The sequence below is a fragment of the Olea europaea genome, chromosome 14 (genome assembly GCF_002742605.1).
Source record: "Olea europaea var. sylvestris chromosome 14, O_europaea_v1, whole genome shotgun sequence".
NCBI classification, from domain to species: domain Eukaryota; kingdom Viridiplantae; phylum Streptophyta; class Magnoliopsida; order Lamiales; family Oleaceae; genus Olea; species Olea europaea.
The window spans coordinates 17,040,649-17,064,999 of record NC_036250.1 but is presented as its reverse complement, the minus strand read 5'-3'; the positions used below and the strand labels follow the sequence as shown (position 1 = coordinate 17,064,999).

Below are 24,351 nucleotides of genomic sequence, written 5' to 3'. Positions count from 1 at the left end.
TTCTAAAAACTTTTATAAAAGTTTTTGAAGTATTAACTTTTAAGTAGAAGGTACTCATACAAAATATCAAAATTTGTTTCTCATTAATCACGAGATTTTGGGAGACTTTCAATTTTTATTTTAATTTTTTTTTCAATCCTTCTTTCCTTTAACTTTTTATGAACATGTATGATTAAAATTTAATTTTTCTATTTATTATGTTTTATTTATATTTCTTTCTCTCTCTTATTATTTCTCTCTATTTTCTATAAAAAATTAAATTAAATTTTTGTAGCTTTTTTTTTTCTTTTTTCGTTCATTTTTTTTGAAAAATATCTATTTTTTAATAAATTATAAAATTTTATATGAATATTTTTTAATTAAATTTAAATATATTGATTTTTATTTATTTTTAAAAGTATATTATACTAATAATATTGAATCATATATATATATATATATATATAATTTTGATTATTATTTATTTAATTAATGTCTTAAATTTCTTTATTATATGGAAAGAAGAAGGGAAAGGAAAAGGGAAATTGTGAGAACTAATACATCGTACGTGAGAATTTTACATCAGATACACGTGAATTCTATTTCAAATGAAAGTTTTCAAAAGTATTCTGAATTCCACAAAGTATATAAAAATTTTAAAATGAAAATCTATAGAAATTCAAGAAAGACTTCTACTAATTCCATACAAATCTATAAAAGATCTATGAAATCCATAAAAACTATCAATTAAAAAAAATCCATCAAAGTCTTCAAAAATTCTAATTGAATACACCCCCTAATTTTATATTCAACACCACCAGTGCTAAATAACATTATTCGCTGCTCATGTTAATTTAACTTTGAGTAATGTTATTCATAGTGAGAATTATCTATAGTTATCTTACGTGACATACATGTGATAATTTGTTATTTGATACACGAGACAATAAAAATTATCACATTAATGCATAAAATAACAAAGTATCACATGTGTTCCACGTAGAATTACTATCGATAATCTTCTTTATGAATAGTAAAAAAAATTATTTTATCCTTGTCTGGGTTTTATTTTAATGTAATTTTAGGAGAAAATGTATTTTGAAATAATTTTTTTTGAAAATATGTGATTAAAAGATAATTTTTTTTTTGAATTTAGGTAAAAAATTATTTTATAAAATAATGTGCGATTAAAAAATTGGAAAATTCTATTTGAAAAAATTAAAACCCAAACAGAGGCTAATTCACCGGAAAGTACAGGAGTAATAACAAGAAAATGGAGAAAATACAGGACAAACCACAGATGGATCTGACACATCAATTTGACCGGTAGACACTTGGAAGCTATACAGGGTAGTTGCTTGCTTCTTTTGTCTCCTTCATCATTCTAATATTGCTTTTTTAATAATCAATTTTCATCTCACCTGATTTTGATTAATCTTCCTTTCTTATATTTCCTCTATTCATCTTCATCACTCCAATTTTCAACTCTAAAGATTCAATTTTAAGCTCAGGTATTGAATCTTTCTCAGTTATAAATTTCCGGGTTCTAGCTAATATACTGAATAAAGGCTTCTGATTGATCCGTGCAAGAAGGGAGTTGTCCTAAGTGAAATTGAAGTGTGTGTTGTGTTTCCCCTCAGATTTAGAGTATTCAGTAGGGGCTGTGGCTGAGTTTCAAACACTTGAAATATAAATTATTAATTTGTCATTTAAGTGAAGATTCTATGAAAACCCCAGTCCAGCTTTTGCTATTGATTCATAAGTAATTATGTTAAATATCTAAATTAGTAAAGTTTTTTGAATTGCTAAGCTGTATATCTACGGTAACATTTCACACTCTACTTCTCTTTCCATGTAAGCAATCTTATTATTCTTTTAGATCCCTGATTTTATTCCCTTTGCACTTTTGATTTTGATTTTGATGAGTTTTTTCTACCTCCCTTTTCTTTAAATAAGTTTAAATCTTAAAGCTTTGTTAAGTAACAATGACGAGGGTTACTAAAAGAGTCTGTTAGATCTGTGTTATTCGTTGGTATTATTAATTATTTATTTGATTGATCTTAGTTTCTTTTTGTTTGCAGGCTACTCCAAGAGATTGGAAATTTACTCCATTGCTTGAAGATGGACGGAGCGGTATTGGTAGCCATTGCTGCCACAGTCGGTAACTTTTTGCAGGGTTGGGATATGGCAACCATTGCTGGTAATTGTTCTTTTCTTCGGTTCCATATTCCTTATTCAGTTTGTGGTCTTACTAAATTAAGTATATGTTTTTTCTCTATCTTGATTGCGACACTCAAAGTTCATGTCTTGAAATACTGATTCTATTGTGTTTCTCGTGCAACTTGTAAATGAAAGCTGTGTTTTCTTTGCTTTCCATTATCACTTTATTTCTTCTTCCAACATGAGGAGGGAGAAGTCCATCTTAGTTTTCAAGATGTATTATAGTGTTTGAATCATCCTGATTTTTGATGTGTACAGGAGCTGTCGTTTACATAAAAAAAGAGCTCGAGTTAGAATCTACCATGGAAGGGCTTATTGTGGCGATGTCACTCATTGGAGCAACGATTATCACCACTTGTTCGGGAACTATATCCGATAGGATTGGTCGACGTCCAATGCTTATTCTCTCATCCATATTTTATTTTTTTAGTAGTCTGATAATGTTATGGTCCCCAAATGTCTATGTCCTCCTCCTGGCGAGGCTCTTAGATGGGTTTGGTGTTGGACTAGCTGTTACTTTAGTGCCCCTGTATATTTCTGAGATTGCCCCATCAGAAATACGAGGCTCGTTAAATACTCTTCCTCAGTTCTCGGGTTCTAGTGGACTGTTTCTGGCATACTGTATGATCTTTGGCATGTCCTTAATGTCCTCGCCTAACTGGAGGTTGATGCTAGGAGTTCTTTCTATTCCTTCTCTCCTGTATTTTGCTATAGTTGTACTATATTTGCCAGAATCTCCTCGATGGCTTGTGAGTAAAGGAAGAATGCTCGAGGCAAAACAAGTTCTGAAGAAACTGCGTGGCAGGGAAGATGTTTCTGGTACACGTCTTACTCTAAATCTGATTTGTTTTGAATGATCATTTTTCATTGTGGAACTAGCAAGATAATTTTTCTGCTTGGGTAAAGCTGTTTAATGGTAGTCTGGATGGTCTTAGATGGACTAGCACTATTAAATTAGTAAAAGGTTTGACATCGTGTGTTGGTTGTGATTTCTTAAGTGTTAAAATGTATTCATCTTCTAAGCTATTGTAGGAAGATTAGTTTTGTGATGCAATTATTCTGTTTTATCTGTTAAGCTAAAAAGCCAAAATGCCAATTTTCCACTTCTGAGTTGTGGTTTCTAGTGTCTCAAAATGGATGACGTCTATTTAAAATACAGAATTTGTTAAAGCTGTTGCGTGCTACTTTATACACAAATGTTATATGTCACATGCAGTTTTATTCACAGCATGTCAAACTTTAGGTGACACACGCTGACTGCACATAAGCCCTGGTTGTAATATAGGATAGCACTTTTATGGCCCTTGTCATTGAGTGCTGGACTTCTGTTTTTTATTTCTATCGATTGTAGTTTAGAAATCTTCTTTTTAGTTGAACAAATCTCCTTGTATCCTTCAATTATTAGATGATAGATTGTCACAACCTTCTAAGGAACCGAAAATGACACTCATGTTGGTTTCTAACTTTTGTACCAACAGAGAGCCTATTAACCTATTTTCTTATCTGTTCAATAATGATGAACTGGAAGATGATGTCAGCTAGCGTATGTTCTTGTTGAACACTTCATTTGTTTTTTAATTTTTGTGTGTGTGTGTGATTCTTTCCTTTTATCCTTTTGGCTTCTTTATATGTGAAATGCATAAAACTTCCTTAACAAACTGACACAGTGGAAATGATTTAGTTGCCTCCCTCCTGGGGGTATGGGGTGGAAGGCTTTTCCCTTCACTACATTCAGGTGATTAATTCCGCTTTTCCGTAATCCAGTGTGATGGCACCCTGTCAAGAATGGAAAACAGTAAAAGTCTTAAGGGAGTATGCCCCTTTTAAGATATACTGACAGCAAATGTTTCTTGTAATGAAGATTCTTGATGTTCCAATTCTGTGAAAAGTGCTCTACTTTGGCAATTGTATGACTAGTAATATTCTTATAAAGATACATACCTCTCATTATGGACACCGGGCTCAGCCTTCAATTCACAAAATGGTCCATGCAAACTCGGTACATGGGGTTGGGCCTGACGTGGCTTCCTTTTGCATCCAGTGATTCAGTCTCAAGACCTCCTTTAAGTGACACTTAAGTTGAATGCTGGTATCAATTCAGTAAGAAAACCACGTTAGGGCCAAACCCCGTGGATATATAGGCACAAGACACAGACTGAATCTGCATGGACCATGTCAAAACTTGATTGGGGGTGTATCGTTACAATTATGAGCTTGGACAGGTAACAATAGATATTCATTGTTCTTTGTATTCCATTAAGCTATAGCAAGGACATTGTGCATTTATCATTTTACAGTGCAATAAAGGCCATTAACAAGTAGCCTATATAAAATGTGTTATTTCTGCACGAGTGTGGGTATGTTTACAGAAGAAAAATTCTACCATTAACAAGTAGCCTATATAAAATGTGTTATTTCTGCACGAGTGTGGGTATGTTTACAGAAGAAAAATTCTAATTGGACTTTCAACTTATGAACTGTTCTCATGGTATTTTTTAGTAAAGGAAAAGGTAACCTTACATATATTCTTTACGTGTCAAATTCAGTTAGAAAAATGATGTCCTGCACCGTTAGGCCGCGGTTTGTGGTGTTAAAAGATTATAGATTTCTTTGTTTAATAAAAATAGCAACCAACAATAATAATAAAAGTAGCAAGCAACAATAAGCCTAACGCAAATCCTTTTTCATCAATATGTTTTGTTCATCGCACATTTTAGTGGGGATATCCAAGGTAGCTAAGTGTGTAGCAATCTCAACAGGCCACGTTAGTCTTGGCCTAGCTCTTAGTTTGCAACATGTCGTGCTAAGATCGCATCCATCCTATGGAACAAAGTTTCTTTAGATACGCGAGACATGTCTCAACCACCAAAGATCATTCAGTATAGATATCTTTTTTTTTTTTTTCATATTTTATGCAAATGATAAGATAAATATGCTGTCCTGAAGGTCTTTTTGGTTTAGGGTATGCTAAAATGTGGATGCTGATAGATGAATTTGGATTAAATCCTTGTTTTTCAGTGGAATCTGTGCTGCATATTTTTGGCATATTCACTTAAAGCCAGAAATTTCGGAAGTTTCGAAAGCAAAGGACTGTCAAAAATAAATTAAAACTATTAAAATATACATAATAATTGCACGTTGTTAAAAAAATCAATTGCATTCTGCATGTATACGTAATGTAGCAACTTAGAGGCTAATTACAATGGTCGAATTCTCAGCTTTATAATTTTTATCTTTCTTGTGTGTGTTATTTGAGGTTTACTGGCTGCACAACTGTTTGTCTTACAATTTAGATGATTCAACTTGTCATTACTGTCGTATGACTTTCTTTTCCAACTTTAACATGGTATAATAAGTGATCAAAGGATCTTATATGGATGTTCGTCTGTAGTTATATTGTTGCCTTCTTTTTTTCCTCTATCTGTGGTAAAAGTTTTACTAATGAAACCATTTGGAGTTTCTAATTTTCTTTGACCAAATATCGTATGAAAGCTTGAAATTTTAATCACTATGTTGATTGTGCTGATGTTCCTTTTTTCATAGGTGAGATGGCTTTAGTGGTTGAAGGTCTAGCAGTTGGTGGTAACACATCCATAGAAGAATACATCATCAGTCCAGCGGATGATCTTGGGGAGGATCAAGAGCCATATCCTGGTAAAGACCGTATCAAGTTGTATGGACCTGAGGATGGCCGCTCATGGGTTGCCAAGCCTGTTAATGGACAGAGTAGCATAGGCCTTGTCTCCCGTCAAGGAACCATGGTAAATCGGACCTTGTCTCTCAAGGATCCTCTTGTAACACTCTTTGGCAGTGTCCATGAGAAGCTTCCAGAGACGGGAAGTATGCGAAGCATGCTATTTCCCAATTTTGGCAGCATGTTCAGTACAGCTGAGCCTCAGGATAAAAATGAAGATTGGGATGAAGAGAGTCAGCAGAGAGAAAGTGATGGATACGCATCAGAGGCTGATGGTGCCGATTCAGATGATAATTTGCATAGTCCATTAATTTCACGTCAAACGACAAGCATGGAGAAGGACATGATCGTCCCTCAGCCCCATGGAAGCATTCTAAGTATGAGACGCGACAGCAGTCACATGCAAGGGAATGCAGAAGCTGTTGGTAACATGGGTATTGGTAGTGGTTGGCAGCTAGCATGGAAATGGTCCGAGAGAGAAGGTGAAGATGGAAAGAAAGGAGGAGGTTTTAAACGGATTTATCTGCACGAGGAGGGTGCTCCTGGGTCAAGACGTGGGTCTCTCATTTCACTCACTGGAGGTGATGTTCCAGTTGATGGCGGGTTCATCCAGGCAGCAGCTCTGGTAAGCCAGCCTGCTCTTTGTTCGAAGGCCCTTATGAGTCAGCATCTGGTTGGACCGGCGATGGTGCACCCAGCTGAAACCGCTGCAAAAGGGCCTGGTTGGATTGCTCTTCTTGAACCTGGAGTTAAACGCGCATTAGTTGTTGGGATCGGAATCCAACTACTGCAGCAGGTATTTTAAGTTCACCTTTCATTACATGTATAAAATGGAAGTTTGTTAAGCCCTTGTTTGGAATGAATCAAATTTTAATCTAAGTCAAAGTCAACAATTAATTTTAACCACATTTCATGGGACCCACAAATTACTTTATAAGTACAAGAAGTCAGGTAGTTCGGTTCAAGTAGATAAAAAGGAATTCCTTTACAGATCAAGTATCTAACTGGCAACCAGGATTGGAGAAATATGGTTGGGCATGCATGTAAGTTTTTTTTTTTTTTTCATTTTTTTTAGGAAATCCAAAAAAAAAAAAAAAAAAAATGATTATTTTTTTTTGTTTTGTTTTCTCTAATAACCTTATTGATTTTAAGACGAGTCAACTTTGTTGGATAATAGACTTGTCCAAACTTGCTTCTCATTCTTTCTCATGTTTCTGCAGTTTTCTGGTATCAATGGGGTTTTGTACTACGCACCTCAAATTCTTCAGCAGGCAGGCATTTCAGCTCTTCTTTCTAACCTTGGCATTGGATCAGAATCTGCATCTTTCCTCATTAGTGCATTTACAAATTTCTTGATGCTTCCTTGTATAGCTGTTGGTATGAGGTTCATGGATCTTTCTGGCAGAAGGTAACTTCTTTCCATTTTCCTTTATTTCTCCTTTTCTGATGCTGACTGGTCTCTGTAGCTTCTGTCTGTAACTTCTCAAATTTCAGGCTTCGACATTTCTTCCAATCTTTTTGGTCAATTTCTTGTTTCTCTTTTCCAGTTAGAAGTGGCTGACTATAAAAAGAAGTCATTTTTTCTGTAATAGTATCTCCGTCGTTAACTGATAAACAGTCTCAATGACAGTGAGTAGGTTGATCGAATGAGTTCATAGCAATCCTTTTCTTTTGGGTAAAACTATGTTAAAGAATTGTAATCTTCTTAAATGTGTGGAGTTCTCTTTTATGATATCCTAATGAGAAAAATATCACATCGCTCATTTTACAGGTCCTTGCTGCTCACGACTATCCCGGTTTTGATAGTGTCACTCATCATCCTCATCATATCTGATGTTTTCGATTTTGGAACCATAGCACATGCCGTTATCTCAACCATCTGTCTAATTATCTACATCTGCGTTTTCGTTATGGCCTATGGGTCAATCCCGAATATTCTCTGCTCTGAAATATTTCCTACAAGGGTTCGTGGAATCTGCATTGCCATCTGTGCTCTAGTCTTCTGGATAGGTGATGTCATCGTTACCTACACTTTTCCCTTGTTGCTTAGTTCGATTGGGTTGGCCGGTGTTTTTGCCATTTATGCCGTGGTATGTCTCCTCTCCTTGATTTTCGTGTACTTAAGGGTTCCTGAAACAAAGGGCATGCCACTGGAGGTCATTACAGAGTTCTTTGCTGTTGGAACGAAACAGGTTTCTGATAAGCACGAGTAATGGGAGAAGCTCAACTCGGTTGTTAGTTCTTCATCGGCACTATGCTATGCTGTCTAGCGAGTTTTGTGCAATGTAATTCGATTGAGGATTCGTTTATTCTCGTAATTTATATAAGAGAGATGTTATACCTTTTCTCTACTGATTGTCCTAAATAGGATTGCTGGAATCCGTTGTCTTTGGTACAACTAAACTGCAAGCTGGTAAAGAGCTTAGTATGAATGAAGAAAAAAGAATAAGAAACACAAAATGCGCTGGAGATGTAAAGCTGGTTTGGGTCCGTATTTGGCTTTCAAGGCTTGCATAGCCTTTTTTATTTTTGGCCATTTGGATTGTGCCTTACCATCTAATGGCTCAATACCAACAGATATTGGATCATACTACATGTATCGAATTTTTTTATCTAATCTTTTACTGTATTCCCCTATTCAATGGGGGGTGGGGGTGGGACCATGTTTTGAGATTTTTTTATTCACGCGGGTTCCACGTGCATGTGAGAGGAGTTAAACAATTCGGTATACTTTTGGGTATATAAACATAATTATTCATAGATATTAAGGGGAGTACATGTGATATTATGAAAGAAAAGGTGAGCATATTTGGAATATGGAAAAGGGCGTATTAAGGGCAATTTCTTCAAATTAAATTTTTGGTCGAGGTCTTGAACGAGTTATGCTCGATCCTAGTCCAACCAGTTAAAAAGTTTGAACTATTACTTGTTTGAAATTTACAAATGCATTCTAATTGGACTTTCAACTTATGAACTGTTCTCATGGTATTTTTTAGTAAAGGAAAAGGTAACCTTACATATATTCTTTACGTGTCAAATTCAGTTAGAAAAATGATGTCCTGCACCGTTAGGCCGCGGTTTGTGGTGTTAAAAGATTATAGATTTCTTTGTTTAATAAAAATAGCAACCAACAATAATAATAAAAGTAGCAAGCAACAATAAGCCTAACGCAAATCCTTTTTCATCAATATGTTTTGTTCATCGCACATTTTAGTGGGGATATCCAAGGTAGCTAAGTGTGTAGCAATCTCAACAGGCCACGTTAGTCTTGGTCTAGCTCTTAGTTTGCAACATGTCGTGCTAAGATCATCTTCTTATGAAAACGATCTCAAAATATGGAACTATTCTTCAATTCTAATTTGTTGATGGTAAAGAAATTTTTTTTTAAAATTCCCAAAAAAAAATTTGTCCAATCATACTTGATTTTTTTTTTTTTTTTTTTTTTTTTCATATTTTATGCAAATGATAAGATAAATATGCTGTCCTGAAGGTCTTTTCTGGTTAGGGTATGCTAAAATGTGGATACTGATAGATGAATTTGGATTAAATCCTTGTTTTTCAGTGGAATCTGTGCTGCATATTTTTGGCATATTCACTTAAAGCCAGAAATTTCGGAAGTTTCGAAAGCAAAGGACTGTCAAAAATAAATTAAAACTATTAAAATATACATAATAATTGCACGTTGTTAAAAAAATCAATTGCATTCTGCATGTATACGTAATGTAGCAACTTAGAGGCTAATTACAATGGTCGAATTCTCAGCTTTATAATTTTTATCTTTCTTGTGTGTTATTTGAGGTTTACTGGCTGCACAACTGTTTGTCTTACAATTTAGATGATTCAACTTGTCATTACTGTCGTATGACTTTCTTTTCCAACTTTAACATGGTATAATAAGTGATCAAAGGATCTTATATGGATGTTCGTCTGTAGTTATATTGTTGCCTTCTTTTTTTCCTCTATCTGTGGTAAAAGTTTTACTAATGAAACCATTTGGAGTTTCTAATTTTCTTTGACCAAATATCGTATGAAAGCTTGAAATTTTAATCACTATGTTGATTGTGCTGATGTTCCTTTTTTCATAGGTGAGATGGCTTTAGTGGTTGAAGGTCTAGCAGTTGGTGGTAACACATCCATAGAAGAATACATCATCAGTCCAGCGGATGATCTTGGGGAGGATCAAGAGCCATATCCTGGTAAAGACCGTATCAAGTTGTATGGACCTGAGGATGGCCGCTCATGGGTTGCCAAGCCTGTTAATGGACAGAGTAGCATAGGCCTTGTCTCCCGTCAAGGAACCATGGTAAATCGGACCTTGTCTCTCAAGGATCCTCTTGTAACACTCTTTGGCAGTGTCCATGAGAAGCTTCCAGAGACGGGAAGTATGCGAAGCATGCTATTTCCCAATTTTGGCAGCATGTTCAGTACAGCTGAGCCTCAGGATAAAAATGAAGATTGGGATGAAGAGAGTCAGCAGAGAGAAAGTGATGGATACGCATCAGAGGCTGATGGTGCCGATTCAGATGATAATTTGCATAGTCCATTAATTTCACGTCAAACGACAAGCATGGAGAAGGACATGATCGTCCCTCAGCCCCATGGAAGCATTCTAAGTATGAGACGCGACAGCAGTCACATGCAAGGGAATGCAGAAGCTGTTGGTAACATGGGTATTGGTAGTGGTTGGCAGCTAGCATGGAAATGGTCCGAGAGAGAAGGTGAAGATGGAAAGAAAGGAGGAGGTTTTAAACGGATTTATCTGCACGAGGAGGGTGCTCCTGGGTCAAGACGTGGGTCTCTCATTTCACTCACTGGAGGTGATGTTCCAGTTGATGGCGGGTTCATCCAGGCATTTTGTTTTCTCTAATAACCTTATTGATTTTAAGACGAGTCAACTTTGTTGGATAATAGACTTGTCCAAACTTGCTTCTCATTCTTTCTCATGTTTCTGCAGTTTTCTGGTATCAATGGGGTTTTGTACTACGCACCTCAAATTCTTCAGCAGGCAGGCATTTCAGCTCTTCTTTCTAACCTTGGCATTGGATCAGAATCTGCATCTTTCCTCATTAGTGCATTTACAAATTTCTTGATGCTTCCTTGTATAGCTGTTGGTATGAGGTTCATGGATCTTTCTGGCAGAAGGTAACTTCTTTCCATTTTCCTTTATTTCTCCTTTTCTGATGCTGACTGGTCTCTGTAGCTTCTGTCTGTAACTTCTCAAATTTCAGGCTTCGACATTTCTTCCAATCTTTTTGGTCAATTTCTTGTTTCTCTTTTCCAGTTAGAAGTGGCTGACTATAAAAAGAAGTCATTTTTTCTGTAATAGTATCTCCGTCGTTAACTGATAAACAGTCTCAATGACAATGAGTAGGTTGATCGAATGAGTTCATAGCAATCCTTTTCTTTTGGGTAAAACTATGTTAAAGAATTGTAATCTTCTTAAATGTGTGGAGTTCTCTTTTATGATATCCTAATGAGAAAAATATCACATCGCTCATTTTACAGGTCCTTGCTGCTCACGACTATCCCGGTTTTGATAGTGTCACTCATCATCCTCATCATATCTGATGTTTTCGATTTTGGAACCATAGCACATGCCGTTATCTCAACCATCTGTCTAATTATCTACATCTGCGTTTTCGTTATGGCCTATGGGTCAATCCCGAATATTCTCTGCTCTGAAATATTTCCTACAAGGGTTCGTGGAATCTGCATTGCCATCTGTGCTCTAGTCTTCTGGATAGGTGATGTCATCGTTACCTACACTTTTCCCTTGTTGCTTAGTTCGATTGGGTTGGCCGGTGTTTTTGCCATTTATGCCGTGGTATGTCTCCTCTCCTTGATTTTCGTGTACTTAAGGGTTCCTGAAACAAAGGGCATGCCACTGGAGGTCATTACAGAGTTCTTTGCTGTTGGAACGAAACAGGTTTCTGATAAGCACGAGTAATGGGAGAAGCTCAACTCGGTTGTTAGTTCTTCATCGGCACTATGCTATGCTGTCTAGCGAGTTTTGTGCAATGTAATTCGATTGAGGATTCGTTTATTCTCGTAATTTATATAAGAGAGATGTTATACCTTTTCTCTACTGATTGTCCTAAATAGGATTGCTGGAATCCGTTGTCTTTGGTACAACTAAACTGCAAGCTGGTAAAGAGCTTAGTATGAATGAAGAAAAAAGAATAAGAAACACAAAATGCGCTGGAGATGTAAAGCTGGTTTGGGTCCGTATTTGGCTTTCAAGGCTTGCATAGCCTTTTTTATTTTTGGCCATTTGGATTGTGCCTTACCATCTAATGGCTCAATACCAACAGATATTGGATCATACTACATGTATCGAATTTTTTTATCTAATCTTTTACTGTATTCCCCTATTCAATGGGGGGTGGGGGTGGGACCATGTTTTGAGATTTTTTTATTCACGCGGGTTCCACGTGCATGTGAGAGGAGTTAAACAATTCGGTATACTTTTGGGTATATAAACATAATTATTCATAGATATTAAGGGGAGTACATGTGATATTATGAAAGAAAAGGTGAGCATATTTGGAATATGGAAAAGGGCGTATTAAGGGCAATTTCTTCAAATTAAATTTTTGGTCGAGGTCTTGAACGAGTTATGCTCGATCCTAGTCCAACCAGTTGAAAAGTTTGAACTATTACTTCTTGTTTGAAATTTACAAATGCACGCTATTACGGACATAATTTAGTGTGAATAGAATGTCGTTTATACAGGGATTTGTTTCTGGTTAGCCTACTAAATTTTGATTTAATCTAGAAAACTAACTAAACGAACTGAAGCTTGAATGAAAATATTGGAGAAAACTTGGATATGGAAAGACTGCAAGTCGATAGATGTCCATCAAATCTAAATTTGATTGAAATATGGAATTTTTCTGATAGTTGTTAATCATGAAATGACTTTTCTCGATTGAATGTTTGATCTCTGAATTCTCGCGAACTTACCAAATTCTTCGACTCACTTTCTCAACCAAAAAGGGAAAAAATGCCAATTCAATCCATGGTACAAATGAACAGATATAACAAAATTTCAATACGATTCATTTCTAACAGTAGCTCAAAATCAAGAAACTATGTCACAGTACTAACCCATTTCTGCACCAGTATAACTTATATCAGTTCTGTAACCTAAAGAAAAGGGTTGATATGAATGTGTCTCTATATAAATGCCTATTCAATCCATGGCAGAAATGTGCTGTGTCCCATTTTCCTTGATCATGGGCTCATTAATATGTCTCTATGCCTACACTTCTCATTATCAGGAAGAAGATCTTCCACAGGAATATCTACACTGACAGTCCCTCCGCGTGCCTCACTTATGCGTGGAGAACTATCCGGTGAATCTCCTGGACTCCCTCCTAATTTCTTTGTATGAGGTTGAGGACGCTCTTCTTTTTTCTTCTTTGCATGCTTATGCCATTTCATTAATGCCTTGGAAGTATGTTCGTCGAAGATGGACTTCTTCATATTTGATCCCATCTGAAAATTCCAAGAAATTAAAATAGCTCAACTCAAGTGAACAAGAAGTATGACAATGTGAAAAACCCGACTTGCTAAATCTAGGTCTTTTAACCGACAAAACTAGCTCGAAAGAGTGGATATAAGGATCACGATGAGTAAGGTACCTGTGTAACGAGTGCATAAAGTGGGAGCGTAATGTAGCTGCACAAAAACTGTACTCCTAACCTGCCCAAGAATACATTTCCATCAACTTCACATCCGAATGGCCTATTCGAATAAATCATTGGTTAATAAATTAGAACAAAACAACACTTCTGCATACTTAAACTTACCCGAGAACAACTCTAAATATGGAAAGGTAGAAATTCTCGTGAAAGCAAGAATGCATCCCGAATTCGTACTGCATCAGGAAACATTGTTTCAACCAGTGGGAAATTGATGCATATACAATTGCAAAGAAGACAGAGAAAATTGTTTAATTACCGATATCCAAATGAAATTCGTGATCTCAAATGCATTCTGGACGTTAATAAAGGGAGGGGAAAAAAAAAAAAGAACCTATTAGAATATTTCCATATGAAAAGAAAAGTACTTCAAACGAAAGAAGATAAGTTACTTGACCTGAAAGAGCGTAAGATGGATAAGATGAAGAACCAACTTAGGCCAACTAAACCAAAAATGACTGTCGGAGACTTGAACAAGAGGTATGCCTTGGACTACAGCATGTCTTTCTTGGATTTCAACAGCCATCTTAGTTATGATCGCTTGAAGTTTTGTCCCAACTGCTAAAATTATCTTTAACCAATCAATTCATTAGTTTGTCCCATAGTTAAAATGACGGAAGAACTTAAAAAATGTTACAACAGATAGTCTTACAACTAGGGGCATTATAGATAGCCAGAACATAGATTGCCACCCTGAAATTAAGCCGATTGATAAATACAGGATATTTATTTTTCCTTCATTCACATGCATAAACATAATTTAAAATAGCGTTAAAGAGAAAGAATGAAACGTACCTTGAACATTAAGCAGCATATAGACTACAGCTGACATCCACAATACTGTACTGAAAATAGCACCAAGGTATTATGTAAGAAGGTAATACATTGCACGCTATCTTTTTATCGTTAAGGAAATAATCGATGTAAAAAAAGTAAATATCATACTTGATTCCTACAATAACTTTGAAGTCATCTTCCAGGGACCTTTTGATATATTTCTGAAAATCAAACTTACTTCCAGGAGCTAAATGGACCTGTTAAAGAATTTCAATAAACTCAATGGAACATCCCATTTTCTCATTAAATATCTAATATAAAAATTAATAGTTGTGTTAAGAAATTACTGAGATGAATCCATGACGCATCGTCAAGTAGTCAGCTTTACGAACAGATCTGAAGAATTGACGATAAAAGCAAACCTGCAATGGTTGAACTAATTAATCCTGAACCCCAGCTATAAATACTGTCTCGATGAAAAATAGAATTTCATTATCCAAATAGTCTTAGGAACTCTGGAAATGCCTTAAAAACGTCACATGAACAAAATAATATATTATGATGAAATCAATTGAGAACCTTAAACTATAGTCATTATTCTTACAGTATAGAACAGGATTGGGTTTCTTGTCCAGAAACTGGTGTGATCTCTCACAAAAGATGTCTCGTGGGTAAGCCTGAATCTAGAAGGATCTGCATGATACCCGAAGATATGTAGTTTAAACAAACATTTATATAAACAACTCAGCAACTCCAGGACGAAAAGGAGAGCAAATCTTCAAAGAAAAAGTTTTATCTTTTCACAGCAAGTCTACAAAATACCATTAGACACTTCATACTCATTGACAGTCTGTCGTTCCCATTCTTTCCATCCACGAATCTGCATGAATGATTTTACAAAGAAAAGGACCAAAATACAAATTATTCCAAATAAATTGACCAAATAGAAAAGGTAAGGCCGCCCATGATTAGGAAAGAAACCATGGTTGAATATATAAAAATCTCAAGACTGATCTGACTCTTCCATTAAAACAAGAATAAATATGCTTTTATTATAACAACAAAACCAATAGACCTCACCTTCAATCTTCCAAGCATCATTGTTATAGCACTGTAAATGACATGGAATACAGCCAAAAAGAATATGAAGATATGTAGTTGATGTATTCCATTGATTGACATAAGTGGCACATATCCCTGTTACACAAAATACAATTTTTCACAATGAACTAAGAATATAAGCTTCGTGCTTCCATGGTATCAAGCGTATGGTTAGAAAATGATGAATATTCACAACAAAAATAGCAACATGCATGAACGCAATAAGCTTACATAGTCACACGTGTGTGCGCAATACAATTACGAGATTGGAATTAGTGCTTCTTACTTTCTTGCAACCTTGGGGTGGACTGTCTCCGGACAACATTCTATGCTTGTACCATAGGAGCCTACGGTGATGTTCTGCCTCAGCCCCAGAAGCACTCTTGTGTTCCTCATTACCAGCTGAACGGTTAGGACATGGCAACATAGTATCCCCAATTTTTTCAGGAATACAGATTTTGGAAATGTAGTTTTGTCCAAATGTCAAAATAAGGGAAATGAAGCCTAAAACCATTAGCTCTGAAACAAGATACATAGAAAAAGTGAGCCATAAAGCAGAATAAATGACTCTAAAATACGAAGAGAAACATAGAGTAAAACTATGTTGGAGCTCTTACCCCCTTTAATTTTCTCAAGAGCTTCAAACAATGCTTTCTTCTTTCTTCTTTCAAATGTCTAAAAATTAAAGCATCATTAGACAGAAGAGTAAGGAATAAGAGAAATATAAAAACACAATGTATTTTTCCAAATTCCTTCAGCACACACTTAGGCTCATAAAAAAAATTTCAGTTTATTACTTTTCATTGCAAGTACAGTGACAACAACGTGGAAATGCTTTGCATATTGACGTATTTACAATTGAATCCTGCCTAATGAAATTCTGAATTCGGAAAATGGACATAAGCACATGTAACACAAGAATCCATCATCATCCTGTATATTTTCCTTGTATTTAGCTGATCAAACATCCCAAACAAGCTGCTTTGACTGCGTTTTTTCCATTTTATTCCGGCAAAAAAATCCCACATTCCCAATCAGAACCAATAATCAAGTCCAGCGAGATCAATTAGAAAATAACTGTATACAGTATTTCATTCTACATAAAAAGCATTCCCGTATAGGCATAAAAAATACGAAAAAGAATGATTGAGAAGAATAACCTCTCCGAACTTATGAAGAGTTTTTTCCAACAATATGGAGATTATAATGATGACTGCAGAAACTAATGCAACTGCCCATGTTGGTGTCTGATCTAGTTCCCTCGCAGATTCCGATCCTCCTCCCTCCATTTTTTTCCTTCTTTCCGCTAAAGTATATGGAATCCAATTCAATTTCTAATGTAAATGAAAAACTCAGATTTTGGTAATGACGTGAGAATACAATATATTTTTGAAAAAAATAAAATAAAATCAGGTTTCAAAATGTCGTAACGGTATTGAACCCGGTCTGGGTGATTGCCAGTGTAAGAATGGGAAGAGAATCTGATTTAATTACAATAATACCATTGAGGAACTTATCAACGAGAGTGTTAGTAGGGATTTAGTTAAGTGAGGAGAAAATATGACCACAAAAGGGGGAGGGAAATACTCTAAAAATTAAAAAAATAAAATTTATTCCTTTAAAATATAATAAACTATATAAGAAATAGAGGAAAAAGGAGTGTTCCTTGCAAAGAAAAATAAAATAAAATCATAAGTACAAATATCACTGTAATGTCCTTTCGCAATTTGTTCAATAAGGTGGACTCAATAGTACTAAAGAAGAAAAATAATGCTATGTAACACCAACCTAGATGGCCACACTTGACGATTCAATTAAATGAATCATATGACATTACATTTAAGAAATACAATTGTCGTCTAAACTGCTGCTTGACGCTAGTAATGCTCAATAATATTACTCTATTTATTTTTCAGGATGACATGGGAAAAATCTGTGCATACAACACCTCGAGAAAACTGAATAAGAATCTTACCCCATTCAGTAAAATAGCAGATTAACCAGAAGAAGAAGCAAAGGAAAAAATTGCAGAAACGAGAGGTGAAGGAAATTCAAAATATAATCTGTAAATCTATCTCCATTCTGATGTAACATTTCATGTCTCATACAAAATCTTATAGCAATCTAGAAGAAAACTGGTTTTGCTGAGAATCACTTGGCACAAATACAGGAAGCTGACCTCCCCTCTGTGATCTACCCTGTTGATAGTAACTTGAAGTGGAACTTCTCTGGGGACCAGTTGGAAAAGAGGTGCCACTTCTTGGCCCTCGGCTCAACTGTTCGTTCATGAGAGGGCCTCCAAAGAATATAGACTGACCTGTGTACATGAGCTCAGCTGAAGTAGCCTGAGACGATGAACCAGCATTCCTGGTGGCAGCAGAAACAAAGCGCCCGGCTTCCGGATCCCAAAATACGGATGATTTCATGTTCTCTGCAATACCCAAATTGTTTTTCCTCATGGGCGCCCCAACTTTCTCTTCGCTAATAGAAGCTTCAATCTTGTCGCCTGCTTTTGCCGACCAAGGAGATTGATTAGCTGATGCTTGATATATCGGATTAAAGTGGTCTCTGTTTGAAGAATGCTGCTGCCCGACTGGTGAAGAAGTGAGATTTGTGGCAAGAGGACTGCTAAAGTTACTTATGCTGTTACCACACGTATCAATGTCATCCCTGCTAGCTTGACTAGGTGGATACGAGATCTTTGATGGGGACAACCTTGATGTCCCAGCTCGAGCATTATTCTCGTAATATCCGTGCCTTGTGCTCGTTGGAGAGCTTTTACCACTCATAGTGGTACTAGATACATGATCAGCATCATAATGATGATGTCTAGAACTTATTGGACGCAAAACGGATGATGAAGCTCTGGCCTTTGCACCAGCTTTAATAGCCTCATGAGAGTTCAATTTTGCCAGCTTCCACGCACTGATTCTGACTGGACGCTGGGTTCCTCGTCTCTCCTTGTCAGCTTGTACGGCATCTGGATCAACGGTGGAAGGTAAACGGCCAGGCTCAAGGTGGGGAATAATTTCATCCTGTGTAGGAGAGGCCAAAAAACAAGAACATATAACTACTCTGAAAGCTAGAAACATTTGCAGTAAACGATAAATTAGGTAAAAAATGTTCCACAATTAAGTGCTATAATTGAGCCAAGATAGAGGCATTTTGTTGACTCTCCATGTTCCAATTGAAATTTAAAATTTAAGTCCTAATAGCAACGAAGGCTAAAAATAATAAAATGATATCAGATAAATGGAAAACTTGCAGTAGATCTTAGTAGAACATGTTAGCAGTAGATCAATGGAGTGGTGAACAGGATTCATATACATCTCTCCTCTAACATGTTCTACTAAGATTGTTTGCTATTTTAAAGAGGAATTTCTTTAGATCCAACCATTAAAGTCATCATTACTGTAATTTTTCTTCAATTGGAGTAACACCTCCACTTGTTGGTATAAATTCTCAATTAACGTCGACTCCATCCTAGTATAATCACACGTTCATTTCAACAACCTCATTTCTGTACATTCATCCTACGAAAATTTCGTTCTTTGACAGCCCGACTTGGTAACATAAAGCATGGTTGATTTAATAACCATTCTATAGAACTTGTCTTTTAACTTATCGGTGTTTCAATTCTCTGATAACATAGAAACACTAAAACAACTGTCCATATCCTATATATTATAGAATTACATCCTTCCCGAGTCCTTGTTAACATTCAAATCCTAAACCTAAAACCACAACTTGAGATAGCATGACCCTCTATAGTGACTCCATCACCATCATTGTTCCTTCTGTGACACAAAAATGCATTCTATGTATTAAATCATTGTTCTACTTAACCTAAAACCTTCAGACTCCAAAGTACAAATTAAGGAAGTATTCTCATCCTAATCTCATTGACTAAAATTATGCCATGATATCAGGGATAATAACTTGGACGACCCATAAGCTCCGTATAATAAAATGACAAAATCATTCCCCTCTGAGAAGAAATATATCCTCATTTGTGGCACCTCTGTTAGTTGGTATATATTCATGTCATTTCATTCCAGAATCACCACATATTTTTAACATCCTCAATCGTGGTACAGTCATTGAAAATTTTTCATTTGACGATTGAACTCTCAATACCATAAAATATAACTGGTTTAATCATTGTTTTGCAGAACTTATCTTTTAAATATTATACTGGATTCACAAACGATTTCTTCGCATCTCTCAATTTCATCCAGGCTTATAAATACTTTGCATTAGTTTATCACATCCTCAAGTTCCTTTTATATTCATATACAAACTTAATAATATAATCCTCTATAACGACCCCACTGCTAACTGTTATTAGTAACACAACATTGTATGTGTTGATCTTAGTTGTACTTGATTTTAAGTTACGAAGTGCTCCTTCACAGATCAAACTAAAGATTTATTAATTTAATGATTTCATCAACTATAATACATCATCAAAGAATAGCATAGACTAAGAGACCATCTTGGATGTCTAATGGAAATCCCTCTACCTTTCTCCATTTCTTCCAACCCACTTTTTGGAATATATAGTCCTTACAAAGCCTCCAGTACCATCTTTACTTATACTAACTTTAAGTAATATTCTGTACAATTGTCTTACTTGTAAGTAAAACTATAAGTTCCAAAGTGCTTTCCTAAAGTTCAAACTAATGATTATTCCCTTATCAACTAAAACTATGTCATCAGCAATAGCATCCACCAAAGGACATCATCATGCATATCATGCATGTCTCAGGAGCTTATCTGTGATTGAAAAAGGAATAAGGGTCAAGTCCAAAAGTTTGCCGCAAGACCATCATAATAGAAAATTATTTATTAGTGCTCACACTGGAACTCTTGCAATTGATCCATAATACACATCATATACAAGATTGATTTATCGAATAGAAATTTCTGTTCTTCCTAGCATACATATCATAAGGTTTTTCTATATAAATTAAAAACCATAAGTATATACTATTTCTTTTCTTTACAATTTACAATCGATGTTTGGAATTGTGAAAATGACTTCAATATTAATCTCCTAGTATAAATTGAAATAAATCTACGAGGCCATTAATTGATACTCAATTATCCTCTCTCATAATTTCGTAATACGCCCTTCTTTTTAAGGCAATAAGCATTACCCAAAGGACAACATTACGAGAAAATTGAATTTGATGTCCAAAAACTCCTTATACACAGCCCAATGGCAGGATATCAAACCTCTCAATCTTCTAAACAAAAATGTATACAACAAACTTATTTTCTATGAGCCTTCACATTCATAATTTTTTCAAGTAGTGACAACACTAATGTTCAATAGTACTACTAACATGTATCGTTATTACAGTTTTCTGCCTTGGGTTGGAAGCACCATGTATATCTTTAAGTGTAGTACCAACAATCATTCCCCCTTCTAAATCGGGAACCTTACAGTACACAATCCTCACAATATATTGTGCCATATGTTGCTAACAGTTCTCTTCTTCAGAAAACTTGATCATAAAATTAAGTTAGAAACAATGGTTTGACAGAAAAATTTTAGTTGCATACATGTTGAAACAATCTCCTTTGGGAAAAGGAGCAATGTGAAAGAGAATGTCTAAAAACTCAACAGCATAAGGATAGGTTTCATCGCTCTATTTCACGCTAAACTCCTATAGTCACCTTCAAGAAGTCAAGTACGTAGTACAAAGAGACATCAATACCTGATGATCCATAAATATCCTCGGTGGAGTACACCAAGCACCTTTATGTTGTAGTCCCATGCCAACAGAGCTTCTTCCGCTAATGGCAGTAACAGCAGAACTCGTTGGTGAAGATGGCATACTTTGCTGATCTCTTCCATCTACAGAAGGTCCAGGAGGGTCACTTTGAGTCCGTATAGCAACAACATACTCATATGTTGTGATACCCTACAGAAAAAAATGTAATGTTAGTGTCACCAACTTCACTTTTCCTTACCTGCACTTAAAATGCCAATACAAACACAAAATGCACATTATTCGGGCATAACACAAGCATGCATACACACAGATAAACAAATGACAGTCAAAAGCCAGTGCATGCACACACATAGAGAGATAGTTAATAGAAATGTACCTTTCGTATAAGGATTATATGGAAAAAGAACAATTCTCCCAAAGGTATCATTGCAAGCAAAGAAACAGCTGTACAGAGCGCCTGTAACAAGATAAATGATAAACTGAAAATCTGTTGGGCATAAAGTTCTGTTGGCATGAAATATGATGCAGTAGATATTTAGACCCTATTTGACAGATTTTTGAGATTATAAGCTGGTAGGTCCATGAAATGTGTAGTTAAAAAGTAGATAAAGTTGGCAGTTGAATGAAATGTGTGGTTAAAAACAAAGTTTGACAAACTTTAAATCTGAAAAAAGGGGCTCTTTCCCTATGGGATGCAGCTTCTCTTGTTGAGGCGAGCCGCCCTACCATTCTTTTTTACAAGCAAAGGATAATGGGCATTACAGAACCCGAATTACCAAAGAAGAGATTATATAACAACATACAACCAAGTGCAATCTAAAAAGCTTCTTAAAGAAGATAAATAAAAAGAAACAGGTATGCTCTCTTGATAGAAAAACATGGTAAGATTTATCTTTCATTTCTTTCATGTAATTCATCCACTCAATCGAGTGGAGGATCGAAGCCAGTTTTAAACATGAATTCCAGATCTTCCAAATAGACAATCTTAGATCTAAATTACATATATCGAAATATCCATAAAATACAGAAAAAGAAATTAGGTTGCGAACTAGAGATAGATGAAGCACCCAGTTTTACTTCTAACAGAAAGTAGTATAATATACCACTACTGTAGCGAAGGGCGGACGAGAGAATCCATCTCCAAGCCTGTCAGTTATCTGATTCTCTGTAGCATTTCTCTCAACAAAGCAGCGAACAAGGACTGCAATGCCCACCCCACATTCAAAAACAAGCTAGCAAGCAAAGCCAAATGTGAATTAGAGGCAAAAGAGGGGGAGAGAGAGAAAGCCTGACAGAATAAAGCTATTTTGATATAGAGCTTACCCAGACAAGGCTTGCAGCCATTAAGCACACAAATGTGATATAGTTTTTTCTGCCCACACAATTATTCAACCACTGCTAGGATGAAATGGTCCAAGTGCTATTAGCCAAGAAAAAGTAAAGCAAGACTATGTTTGTATTGTAGAGATGATTGTTCATTATAAAAATGCGTTACAGGGAATAAATAGTAATCATATAGGTCGTATTCTGGGAAGCACGGACATGCTGTTGACATCGATATGTTGGTGTTCAACATGTATCAGACACTGATAAGTCTCCGACACGTCACTAATGCATGTTAGAGTTCCTTGCGGCGTGTTGGAGATGCAGACGGTGAAGAAGAAGGTGATTTACGATGAAGAAGAAGAATGAGGAAGAAGAAAGAAGAAAGCGAAGATACATGATGACTGGAAATGAAAAGTTGTGGATGTAAACCAATATTTTCATATATATATATATATATGATGCACAATAAATATAAAAAATCTATTACTTTATACTATTAAACTAAAATAAGTTAAAAAAATATTTTAATCAACATGTCAATGATTTACCGTGTCGAAACTTTTTCAAAAAATAGCGTGTTTGAGTGTAGGTATGTCCGACATGTATCATGTTGAACACTCGTGTCTGCGTTTCTTAGGTCATATTCATCTCTTGACCATACAATCTGATGCTTAGACTCTTCGAAATAGTCGATGTACCCGTGTCGGACACTACACGACATGGGTATGGATATAAGATATGGGATCCTCCAAGTTTCAATCGGACATTTCGTTGCTTTTGCTTTTTCTTTTCCTTTTCTTCTTTCCCGTTTCCACTCTTTATGCACCTAACATCGCTGTCGAGAGGTGGAGAAGGGCAACGATGCTAGGTTTTCACTTCTTTTTCTTTCTTTTTTCTTTCCATTTACTTCTTTTTTCCTTCTTTCCATCTCTATATCGATGATTTAGATTTTTGTTTGTATAATATGAAGATGGGTTCCAGATAATGCTACTTAGTTTCCACTAAATCCAAATTATAATCAAGTCTCTTATATTTTATTTTATATAATATTTAGTAATTTTCATAATTGAAAAATAAATCCCAAAATTCTATTTTATTCATCTCAACTCCTTATTTAATATCAATTTCCTTCTTTGTGAATAATTAATTTTGGTTTATTCAAAATGGTATCTTGAATTAGTAAAAAAATTGAAGTTTGAAAAACGTATTCTCATATCTTTAAATTTGGACTCTTTTTAGCTATATCCTCATATTCTACATTTTAGAAAATAAAAGATCCGACACTTAGATACGTACCCATACCCAATACCCGTGCCCGAGTCCGAGCATCATAGACCATACCTTATATTTCACTTCTAATGTGATAGACCACATTGTTCATCTATCATATTCATTTTGAGCTTCCCAATCACAATTAAATCTCAAACTTACCCGGCAATGATGATCAAATTCATCAACACATTTGTCACAACTTCTACAGTGTTTGCTGAACTTGCGCACCTAAGAAAGAGGAAAATATACATCTTTAACTGAATGCATGCAAAAGAATGTTAAGCCGCTGATAAGAAAAATATCAATGGGGAAGGATACAAAGAAATTTGAGATTAAGAGAAATGGCATCATGAATGAAGAACTATTGCTTAAAACCTCTGTTTATCTGTGTCTTTCTTTTCAGTTAACTTTCAAAAATAGAACTGGAAGAAAAAACACAAATATGGCAAGGGCTAGTGTGACTGACTGCACTGGCTTGAAACTTCAAGGAATCACATATTAAATTTAGTGATACCTAGAATTTATGATTCTACAGTTA

General features: G+C 35.5%; 3 protein-coding genes and 1 pseudogene across 4 annotated transcripts in view; 2 read left to right on the top strand and 2 right to left on the bottom strand.

The window, feature by feature from the left end:
• The first annotated feature begins 1,225 nt into the window (after positions 1-1,225).
• On the top strand, positions 1,226-8,510 carry LOC111409352 (monosaccharide-sensing protein 2-like). Of its 2 annotated transcripts, XM_023039409.1 has the most exons (7): positions 1,255-1,329; positions 1,473-1,490; positions 2,061-2,179; positions 2,458-3,018; positions 5,743-6,689; positions 7,114-7,301; positions 7,665-8,510. In XM_023039409.1, exons 3-7 carry the CDS (start codon positions 2,101-2,103, stop codon positions 8,104-8,106), a joined length of 2,217 nt encoding a protein of 738 aa, XP_022895177.1. In that variant the 5' UTR covers positions 1,255-1,329; positions 1,473-1,490; positions 2,061-2,100; the 3' UTR covers positions 8,107-8,510. The 2 variants fall into 2 exon arrangements, with proteins under 2 accessions (XP_022895178.1, XP_022895177.1); XM_023039410.1 differs by lacking the exon at positions 1,473-1,490 and having other exon boundaries at positions 1,226-1,329.
• LOC111409588 lies at positions 8,106-12,244 on the top strand (annotated as a pseudogene).
• Positions 12,245-12,861: 617 nt separating this feature from the next.
• Positions 12,862-16,830, bottom strand: LOC111409675 (MLO-like protein 9). The gene is made up of 15 exons (XM_023039692.1): positions 16,635-16,830; positions 16,092-16,149; positions 15,761-15,993; positions 15,454-15,570; positions 15,196-15,253; positions 14,978-15,066; positions 14,721-14,795; positions 14,542-14,630; positions 14,392-14,441; positions 14,249-14,289; positions 13,994-14,167; positions 13,856-13,891; positions 13,705-13,772; positions 13,537-13,597; positions 12,862-13,390 (listed from the first exon to the last, which is right to left on the bottom strand). The coding sequence occupies exons 1-15, from the start codon at positions 16,761-16,763 to the stop codon at positions 13,127-13,129; spliced, it is 1,542 nt and encodes a 513-aa protein (XP_022895460.1). The 5' UTR covers positions 16,764-16,830; the 3' UTR covers positions 12,862-13,126.
• Positions 16,831-17,513: 683 nt separating this feature from the next.
• The window catches only part of LOC111409351 (protein S-acyltransferase 21-like), a 9,592-nt gene continuing 2,754 nt past the window's right edge, over positions 17,514-24,351 (bottom strand). Inside the window, exons 5-10 of the mRNA XM_023039408.1 lie at positions 23,973-24,041; positions 22,539-22,610; positions 22,319-22,447; positions 21,592-21,672; positions 21,198-21,404; positions 17,514-18,509 (exon numbers count right to left, since the gene is read on the bottom strand). Coding sequence (XP_022895176.1) covers positions 17,589-18,509; positions 21,198-21,404; positions 21,592-21,672; positions 22,319-22,447; positions 22,539-22,610; positions 23,973-24,041 — 1,479 coding nt within the window. The 3' untranslated portion in view covers positions 17,514-17,588. The remainder of the gene's footprint in view (positions 18,510-21,197; positions 21,405-21,591; positions 21,673-22,318; positions 22,448-22,538; positions 22,611-23,972; positions 24,042-24,351) is intronic.

Excerpts from the sequence above, each read along its gene's own strand:
- LOC111409352 (XM_023039410.1), top strand. The coding sequence starts at position 2,101 with ATGGACGGAGCGGTATTGGTAGCCATTGCTGCCACAGTCGGTAACTTT. Across the intron at positions 2,180-2,457 it reads GGATATGGCAACCATTGCTG|GAGCTGTCGTTTACATAAAA; the intron begins GTAATTGTTCTT and ends TGATGTGTACAG. Across the intron at positions 3,019-5,742 it reads TGGCAGGGAAGATGTTTCTG|GTGAGATGGCTTTAGTGGTT; the intron begins GTACACGTCTTA and ends CTTTTTTCATAG.
- LOC111409675 (XM_023039692.1), bottom strand. The coding sequence starts at position 16,763 with ATGGAGGGAGGAGGATCGGAATCTGCGAGGGAACTAGATCAGACACCA. Across the intron at positions 14,168-14,248 it reads TATCTATAATGCCCCTAGTT|ATAATTTTAGCAGTTGGGAC; the intron begins GTAAGACTATCT and ends GATTGGTTAAAG. Across the intron at positions 13,391-13,536 it reads TTTATGCACTCGTTACACAG|ATGGGATCAAATATGAAGAA; the intron begins GTACCTTACTCA and ends TGGAATTTTCAG.